The 9,263-nt window shown below is 39.5% G+C and overlaps 2 protein-coding genes across 2 annotated transcripts in view; both read left to right on the plus strand.

Annotated features, from left to right (window-relative positions):
• The window catches only part of sema3fa (sema domain, immunoglobulin domain (Ig), short basic domain, secreted, (semaphorin) 3Fa), a 46,099-nt gene extending 43,734 nt beyond the window's left edge, over nt 1-2,365 (plus strand). The window contains exon 19 of the mRNA XM_005724526.1: nt 58-2,365. Coding sequence (XP_005724583.1) covers nt 58-486 — 429 coding nt within the window. The 3' untranslated portion in view covers nt 487-2,365. The remainder of the gene's footprint in view (nt 1-57) is intronic.
• Nucleotides 2,366-4,308: 1,943 nt separating this feature from the next.
• Nucleotides 4,309-8,151, plus strand: gnat1 (guanine nucleotide binding protein (G protein), alpha transducing activity polypeptide 1). The gene is made up of 9 exons (XM_005724528.2): nt 4,309-4,677; nt 5,691-5,733; nt 5,824-5,965; nt 6,061-6,218; nt 6,319-6,447; nt 6,554-6,683; nt 6,773-6,926; nt 7,011-7,227; nt 7,325-8,151. Exons 1-8 carry the CDS (start codon nt 4,572-4,574, stop codon nt 7,199-7,201), a joined length of 1,053 nt encoding a protein of 350 aa, XP_005724585.1. The 5' UTR covers nt 4,309-4,571; the 3' UTR covers nt 7,202-7,227; nt 7,325-8,151.
• Nucleotides 8,152-9,263: the final 1,112 nt, after the last annotated feature.

Here is a 9,263-nt window from a genome sequence, read left to right on the forward strand (position 1 = left end):
TTTTCTGTTTATCTTTTTTAAAACTTAAAATCTTTACTGGCCTTCTGTTCGTCCCAGATTCGCTCAGAGGGTCGCATGCTGAAAACAGATCAAGGACTTCTGATCCGCTCTCTACAGTCCTCTGACGGCGGCATCTACCAGTGTACGTCCACAGAGAAAAACTTCAAGCACACTCTTGTGAAACTGCAACTGGTGGTCCTTTCTAGTCGCACAGTCAACAACATTTTGGTGGAGACAGGCAGCCCGGCTCTTCCTCAGCTTCAGTCCAGTGCCTGGACTCCAAGTGCCAGTCAGTATAAGGACCTGCTAACCATCCTCAGCCAACCAGAGATGGGGCTGATCAACCAGTACTGCCAGGATTACTGGCAACTGGGAGACAGCAGCTTCGGGAACAACAAAGGCAAAAGCCTGAAAGAGCTGAAAGAACAGAAGAAACCTCGTAACCGCCGGCATCATGAAGAGCAGACAACTCCAGCTGAGACATGAGAAGCTTGATGTACATCGTATTCAAACAACCCCCTGTCTACCTTTACACACAACCTCCTAAACATTGCAACCCTCCATTTAGGGGAATGACTCCAGTCAGATAGAAAAATCAAATTCTCATCAAAGACAAGACAGAAACTGCAGAAACACAACGCAACAGCATCAAACAGTTTCTATGTAACTGTCGGGGGGAGGGGGAAATACACAATATTTATTGTAGGTTGTAAAAAGTAATTATTTGTACCTATCTAGCAACCCTGTTTTTTGTGAATAGATCAATCTGTGCAAATATTGTGGTTATTATATTATTATTATTAGTGTTATTGTTTATTAAGATGTGTTATTTTGTTGAGAATATCTTTATGTTTGGTGTTTTTAAGAAACAGCGACACTAAACCCAGACATTGGGAGTATCCATACATGGACAAGAACTGATGGACATGTATTCAGAAACTGCTAAGTGAAGACCATGTTGGATCCTTTGACTGCTGGCAGTATTCAGTGTCTAAGCTGAAAGAGGAGTCGGGATGTCCGCGAATGTCTCGTAGCTCTCTGAACTTCTTCACCAGATCTATGTACTGTATATTGGACAGTTTGTTTGTTTTGTTTTTTTACTGCGAAGTACAAGCTGTTGACAGAAAAAACAATAAAAATGGCATTTCACAGGACATACACGGATAATGGAAATGCCCAGAGACTGCAGCTGTGACGTCACGGACGCACAGTTATATGTGAATGAAGAGCCCTCTGTGGCAGGTAGAACGTCTTTCCTTTCACGATGTGGTCCAGTCGGGCCTCAAGTAGAGCTGTTACTCATCTTCTTCCAGAATCGGTTGCTGCCAAGTGTTTGTTTTGTTTATATGTGAATATCACATCTCAGTGTCGTATCCTTAACGTGATCTTTGTGATAAGCTGTTTTCTTTTTTGGGGGGAAGGGGGAGGGGGTCTTTTAATGACACAAAAGCTGATAACATAACATTGCCTTCTCTTTTCTCTCTTTGGGAAAAGATATTCCAGCAGGCAGCTATGTGTGAGTTTGTAACAGTTTGTGATTATAAAATGAACACAGCACCTTCTGTTGTCGAATTGGTCATTTCAAAAATATTAAATACTTCCCCAATATCTGTGGCATTTTACATAGTGTATTCATATAAGGCAAAGCATTCAGTTTGTAGGCTTAACAATTTCTTTTTAGTTCTCTTAATCCATTCCTGACATTTCTATGCTAAATATCAGTTCTCAATAGGGGGAATATGTAAAATGTAATCAGTCTACAAAAACTGGGCTGATGTTCAGAGCTTTGGAGAGTAAAGTTTCTGATTAGGGATGTGCTTAATGTATCCACTACTTACCAACAAAGATGTTTGCCAGTACAGTTCCGCCACAGACGTTATATAAAAGCATGGAAGTGATTAAATTCTACAAGGTGTCACAAATACAAACACTAGCAAAGCTGATTGCCACCAAACCTGAAGAGAAATCTTTCCCAAAATCTTTAGAAGGTGGCTTTTCATTGTGCATGACGTGTACAGTGTATGTATGTGGTATTTGTCTAAAATTCTACATTGCTGTGGATGTCAGTGAATGTCTTTCTTGTTGTGGGAATATGGAAATGCTATGGATGTGGTCACACCTTTTTATGGTGGGAAAGGCTTGAAGGCAAGATTGTGATTTTTATTCTCTCTCTCTCTCTCTCTCTCTCGCTCTCTCTCTCTCTTTTGCTCTCAAAAAAATTAGAAAAGCAAATGATTTGCAGACTTTGAGGTAAAGTTATGTATGCACAGTTGGTGTTATTGTAATGACTTGTAAAAAAATTATTACCTTTTCTTCCTTATCATTGTTGCTGACTAATAAATTAAAGCTCTATATTTTATAATAACACACGTTCTCTTCTGTTTGCCAGTGTTGATACATAGTACGATATGCTTCCTGCCATGCAGGCACTTCTTTCTTCGTAACAGCCTTATAACCATAAGTAAGTAAATACAGATGTGGTTGACACTGTTCTAAAAATATCTGGAAAAAAACCATGCTGCTTACACATCAAGAGCTCAAACTATGATATTATATCAGGGACAGCACAGTCTGTTGAATCATCTGGATATGAATACATTCATTTTGTGTCACTTTACCTAAAATATTTCCACAAGCTAAACAAGAGAGATAAAAGAACCAAGCTTGAAGCATGTTTGTGTTGTATCGTGTATCTTGGCGATCGTGGCTCAAGAGTTGGGCGTTCGTCTTGTAATCGGAAGGTTGCCGGTTCGCGCCCCGGCTCAGACAGTCTCGGTCGTTGTGTACTTGGGCAAGACACTTCACCCGTTGCCTACTGCTGGTGGTCAGAGGGCCTGTTGGCACCAGTGTCCGGCAGCCTCGCCTCTGCCAGTGCGCCCCAGGGTGGCTGTGGCTACATTGTAGCTTGCCATCACCAGTGTGTGAATGGGTGGATGATTGTGTATAGTGTAAAGCGCTTTGGGGTCCTTAGGACCAAGAAAAGCGCTATACAAATACAGACCATTTACCATCTTCCAACTAATCAAGATCATGTATCTTTTGTTCCATTTGCAATCTGACTCCATATGCATGAATACAATGTCAGTCTCTTACTGCCCAAACTAAACAAAAGCTGTATGGATAGCTTAAACACAGTGCCGGTAGCTATTTTCCTGAGAGAGGGAAAAGGCCCAGAAAAAAAAGTTAATAAAGCCTAATTGACCATGTTAACATGTCTAAATGCACTGGGTTAGTGCTCTGGGACTGACTGATAGATATTTCCATTAACACAATAGTTAACAGGTGTACCTAATAACGTTGTGGTCAATGTATATCAATAATATTGATCATATTAATAAATAGGACTCTATTTAAGCACAGTAGTTGATCAGGTATCTTATTCTTTTTTTAAATCTTGTGCACTCCTTAGTCAATTAATATAAAAGTTTGGTAACTAGCATTTGTGGGTGGCAAATAAACCCAACGGAGCAAAAAGTATAAGATTTACTCTGAAATGCTACAAACCCAAAGTGTAAAGTGGCTTAGAATGTAAAGAAGTGACTAACAAATTTCACTTACCGGTATACTAAAGTAGAGCTCCTGAGCAAATTCTCTCATTGTGCTGATTGGCTACAGTGTATTCAGTCACAGTGACTTTATCATTTTGAGCTCCTCAAAAGAGCAAAGTAAGATTGCTTTATTGAATTTTTAAGGAAAATGTATTTCATCCGTAACACATCAGTGCACATGCTGTACATGCAAGCATGCATAGACAACTGAACGTGAGTAGATTAGGATCCTTAACCAGCTTCAGATTGAGGTCAATGAGATCTGTCGGGTGAAACCCTAAAGCCCTTTAAGCACTTCAGAACTCACCCTTCAGTCTGTAGTATGTAATAAGAAATGTTAGTATTTCATATTTGGACCTGGAACTGAGCGTCTGGTTGTGTATTTCGTTGGCTAATTGATTAAATACAATTGTTTATTTGTTTGTCTGTTTAAAAACAAATTACAAAACCTTTATCTATCTTTAGTCCCTTAAAAGCACTAAGCACACAACATGCAAACATACACTCATTATCTTTCCAGATTTAATAATTTAACTTACTGCTAATGTGGAATTGATTTCGTTTGGTTTACCAAAATTGCACTTAAATAAAACACCTAGCATCACAAATATTTAGCCTCACATGGTCCTGTTTGAAGGCACCTAAAAACAACACAGAGAGATAAGCACTTGAGCCGCTGTTCATCTTCTGCTGAGCACAGCAAAATCCCCATAAAGGTTAGATAGGTTAGATCCTACACTGATGTATGCCCGAGTCTTCCCCTGCACCTTTCGCTCTGCTCTAAAAGCACTCCTGTCCTTGTGCTCTATTGGTCACCACTGATCAGGTGGGTAGAGGATGCCCAAAATCCTTTCCTAAGTCAGGAAAATGCTCAAACATTCTCCAGTGTTTGCAGCACGCAGTTGACTCATCAGCTGCACAGTTGAAGGCTCCGGTCACATTGTTGACGAGCAGCTAGGACCTGCCTCCATTTTTCTTGACACTTGGCCTTGAGCAAAGGAGGCCCACGCCGGGTAAAGTAGGATGGGAGCTGGAGCCAGCGCTGAGGAAAAACGCTCCAGGGAGCTGGAGAAGAAACTGAAGGAGGATGCCGACAAGGATGCAAGAACTGTCAAGCTGCTGCTGCTAGGTAAAGACAGAAGAGCTGGTAGAACCAAATGGCTAAGACGCATTAGTAGAAAACAACAATATCTGCTTATACATGTCTAAGGGCCCATGGTGATGATAATTAGAGCACTTTTAATTCTAATTAAAGTTTTGTCTGTAGCATGTTCTGTTCGCAAACTTGAGTTTGCAAAGAAAAAACATACAAAACTCCCTTTTTTCTTGATGCAATTTTTTTTTATATACTTGATGTCAAATAATCATACAAATAAAGTAGAAGTACTGCTATGGATAGATCTTATTTACCCCAAAACCCTTAAAAACTTACCAAATTGCCTAATTTTAAAACAGCCTAGGTGTTGATAAGAAGTTACATGTCTGTGTCATGTAAAGGCCTAATCACCTGTGTCCATAAATTGCTGAGACACCTTGATAATCACTCAAGCCGATCCTCTGTTAATCCTGAAACAACAGGTCCTTCAGCACAAAGGGCTTAACCGTGAAGGACAAGGATACTGTACCACAAAACCCAAACACAGCCTGTGGCTGTAGCCCTCAAATATATTTTAAATACACTTTAGGCAATGTGTCAATAAATCAATGAGAAATGTGCGTTTAAAAAGTCATTTCTGTGAAGATTTACAGTTTTAAATTGATCAGCAGCTTAACCAGTAATTTCATACACCACACTGTGTTTTGCTGTATAAAGAAATACTGATTTTTTCAGGAAAGTCATTCAGTATTACAGTCAGGTATATTTATCTGACAAATGGTCATGGATATTGCGTCATTTATAGCTTTTTTGAGTCCTCTAGTAATGTAGGTCAGGGATAAGAAAAGATTAGACCTGAAGTAAGAAGTCCCTTTATCTGATGAAAAATTGCAACGTCTTCTGTAATTAACTCAAAAATACAAAATTAGCACCAAAAATAAGGTCAAAATTACCCACTTATCTTTCCCTAGATCCTTAAACATGATTAAAGCATTTTTATAAATATGTCATTCAAACAATTCAATTCTTGCTCTTCTTCCATACAGGTGCTGGAGAATCAGGCAAAAGCACTATTGTCAAACAGATGAAGTAAGCTGACTTTGCATCTGAGCATTGCTGACCTTCTTTTAGAGTTGACTATGAGTTGCATTTTTTTAATGCTACATTTTTTCTCACCAGAATTATCCACAAAGATGGTTACTCGCTTGAAGAATGCTTGGAGTTCATTACCATCATCTACAGCAACACCCTGCAGTCCATCATGGCCATTGTGAAGGCCATGAACACGCTCAATATCAACTACGGGCACTCTGATCAGCAGGTAACCACTGCTGACACTCATTTCCACATACATATGAAGCTAAACAGCTTTCGTGGTCCTTATAGCTCACTAAACACACACATGCCTCCATGCAGGATGATGCCAGGAAACTCATGCATCTTGCAGACACCATTGAGGAAGGCACCATGCCTAAAGAAATGTCAGATATCATTCTGCGTCTGTGGAAAGATTCTGGCATACAGGCGTGCTTTGACAGAGCTTCAGAGTACCAACTCAACGACTCTGCTGGATAGTAAGATATCACATTTACTCAGGTTTAACATTGCTACATTATTTTAATCTCTTGTATCAGGATGTGTCATTGACTTATTCTCTTCTCCTTCCCCCGGCAGCTATCTGAATGACTTGGAGCGACTGGTCCAACCAGGCTACGTGCCCACTGAGCAGGATGTGCTGCGATCAAGAGTGAAGACCACTGGTATCATCGAAACTCAGTTTTCTTTCAAAGATCTCAATTTCAGGTGAGCCAGAGCAATGTTTATCAAGAGAATAAGACAAACAAATCAGCCGCTGGGCTTCCTGTGTGCACGGTGGCAAACAAGGCAACATGCTCCTGTTCTCGTGCAGAATGTTTGATGTGGGAGGTCAGAGGTCAGAGAGGAAGAAGTGGATCCATTGTTTCGAAGGCGTGACCTGTATCATCTTCATTGCTGCTCTGAGCGCCTATGACATGGTCCTGGTGGAGGATGATGAAGTGGTATGACAAGTTAAACTAGATACTTGATATTCTTTTATTGGGGTCCATGTTTTTGGAAAGTCTCTTCACTGGGATTTTTTTTCTCCCAGAATCGCATGCACGAGAGTCTGCACTTATTTAACAGTATCTGCAACCACCGCTACTTCGCCACCACCTCCATCGTACTCTTCCTCAACAAGAAAGATGTGTTCGTTGAGAAGATCAAGAAAGCACATCTCAGCATGTGTTTCCCTGAATATGATGGTGAGATAATCATTTCAAATACATATTTAAGATAGTGGCAAGCTAAGTAAAAGCAAAACTTTATAATTACACTGTCTCACCCAGGCCCCAATACCTATGAGGATGCTGGTAACTATATCAAAATGCAGTTCTTGGACCTGAACCTGCGCAGGGACATCAAAGAAATCTACTCTCACATGACCTGCGCTACCGACACAGAGAACGTCAAGTTTGTGTTCGATGCCGTAACCGACATCATCATCAAAGAAAACCTGAAGGATTGCGGTCTCTTCTAAAAAAACACGCAGAAAACCAGATGAAGGTGAGCAAAGTAGAAAAATGATTTTAAAGATAATCAGGATGAACTGTTGTCATCGGTCACTATGGTTCACTCCTGTTTTGTTTTTTGTTTTTTACAGGGTGCTGGTAGAGCCCTATCACATTTCACAGATCTTTTTCTCAATTCAAACTGAGGCCTGAAGATGAAAACTGTCCCTGCAAGCGGCCATCCTCAAATCAGCGAATGCAAAAAAGAAAAATCTATTTTTTGTGTTCAAAATTAAGTTCTAGCTTTGACAAAGAACTTTTTTTCAGATAGCTCCAAATTCAGAAACTTCCGTGCAGGTTTCAGATGAGTTGAATTTCAGTTCATCTAAATTTTCCTCTCAAGTCTCTTGAACTGGTCTTTGGGGGGTGGCATGCAGTGTGTAGTTAAAACATCAGGAGCTTCTGTCAGCAAACAGTGATTTTTTTTTTCTCATGTAATGTGAAAACATTTCCGGCTAATGCATTGTCTGTGTGTTATGGTAAGTGATCAGTGTACGGCTAAAAGGGCAAAGAAGATGACCTAACCACCTGCATATGCACTTCAGCCTCTGTTAGATATTTTAACAGAACCTTTCACTAGAAACGGCTTTTATGTACAAACACACTACAGCAGTTTGTAACATGACTCGAGCATGTCACAAATCGAACCTGTGACATGCTCGAGTCACATGAAAGTGTTAGGAAATCTAACTCTTTACAATAGTTGAAAATGGCCAGTGTATATAATTAAGCAGATTTCTGTTGGACAGTTAATTAAGTATGGCGACAGCATGTTGATATGTAACAATGTCGAGGGATAGATTTGTCAAAGATTTGTTTAAGTTAATTAAAACTCTGGGCCTTTGAGCCAACAATTCTGTACAGAAACCACTAATTGTATTCCTTGATCAAACTTATTAAAGCTTCTGTAGAAAACTCAGTACTTCTCAGTCTTTCACAAATTAAAAGCAACTCTGCAGTGTTGTGTTTAGAATTTTACATTTATTATTTTCACTGAATATTTCTTACTTAAATCATTGAAACGTGTCATTTTTACAAGTGACCGCCTTTAGTTTTTCATAAACGTTCAAAGAACAGCTCTGCATTGAAGATTCTTTGCCTCCCTGTTTTTTTAAATACAGTAACTATTCAGCAGTTACATTTTTTTATATGTAGATTTTCAGAAGCTCAAAATAGAATAATTGACAACTCCATGTCCAACTGAAGCTTGTTGCTTTGTCAAATTAAGAGAACTGAACTTGAGTCCAGGGGTTGAACTTGCATTTCATATATTTTCAGTGGAAATCTCAAAATTAGGACCAAAGGGATCACAAAGTAAGTCAAGAAGGTCATCATTAGGCCGAAAATACAAAATAAATGTCTCAAAAAGGAAAAACGTTACAAGTGAAAAATCTACTATCTTTATCGGCAGAAAAAAGCTCTAAAATGTATTAGAAAACAATTAAAAGTCAAAAAATTTCAGCCATCTGCTCCAGAACTCAAAAACAGATAGACAAGATTAGACGTTGCCTGAAAACATCTTACAGAGCCTGCACAGACGAAAGGTCGTAATTTGAAGCTCACCGCATGATGAGTCAAACACGGTGGAGGCAATACTCTGGTACGTGCATGTCTGCCAGTGGAATCGGGATCAGACAGTGCTTCACAGTGCAAATAAGTACTGACCCAAAGCATACTGCAGAAGCAAGACAAGAATTTCCCAAAGCAAAGAAATGAAATATTCTTGAACGGCCAGGTCAGTCACCCAATCTCAACCAAATGCGGTATTTTTCTCAGTTACTGAAGGTAGAAAGTCCAGCAAATAAGCTGCAACTGAAGAAGAACTCCATGGGCTCTAGCCATTGCCTGGAAAAAATGTTACTTAAAATTCATCCTTGTTTAAGCAATAAAAATTGCTTTTGTTCCAAAGTAGTTAATGCTATACGTTGTAAAACCCATTAAATTAAAGCTGAAGGTTCTGCACTTCAATCACATTAAGATTGTATGACTTAAAACCCACTGTGATGGTTTATCCTCCTGAGAACCAGCCTG

Source organism: Pundamilia nyererei, unplaced genomic scaffold (genome assembly GCF_000239375.1).
Source record: "Pundamilia nyererei isolate P.nyererei 1_Seehausen unplaced genomic scaffold, PunNye1.0 scaffold00012, whole genome shotgun sequence".
Classification (NCBI taxonomy): domain Eukaryota; kingdom Metazoa; phylum Chordata; class Actinopteri; order Cichliformes; family Cichlidae; genus Pundamilia; species Pundamilia nyererei.

Bases quoted from the DNA above. Each gene is read 5' to 3' on its own strand.
- gnat1 (XM_005724528.2), top strand. From the start codon at position 4,572: ATGGGAGCTGGAGCCAGCGCTGAGGAAAAACGCTCCAGGGAGCTGGAG. The intron at 6,684-6,772 runs GTATGACAAGTT...TTTTTCTCCCAG, and splicing joins TGGTGGAGGATGATGAAGTG to AATCGCATGCACGAGAGTCT. The intron at 6,927-7,010 runs GTGAGATAATCA...TGTCTCACCCAG, and splicing joins GTGTTTCCCTGAATATGATG to GCCCCAATACCTATGAGGAT.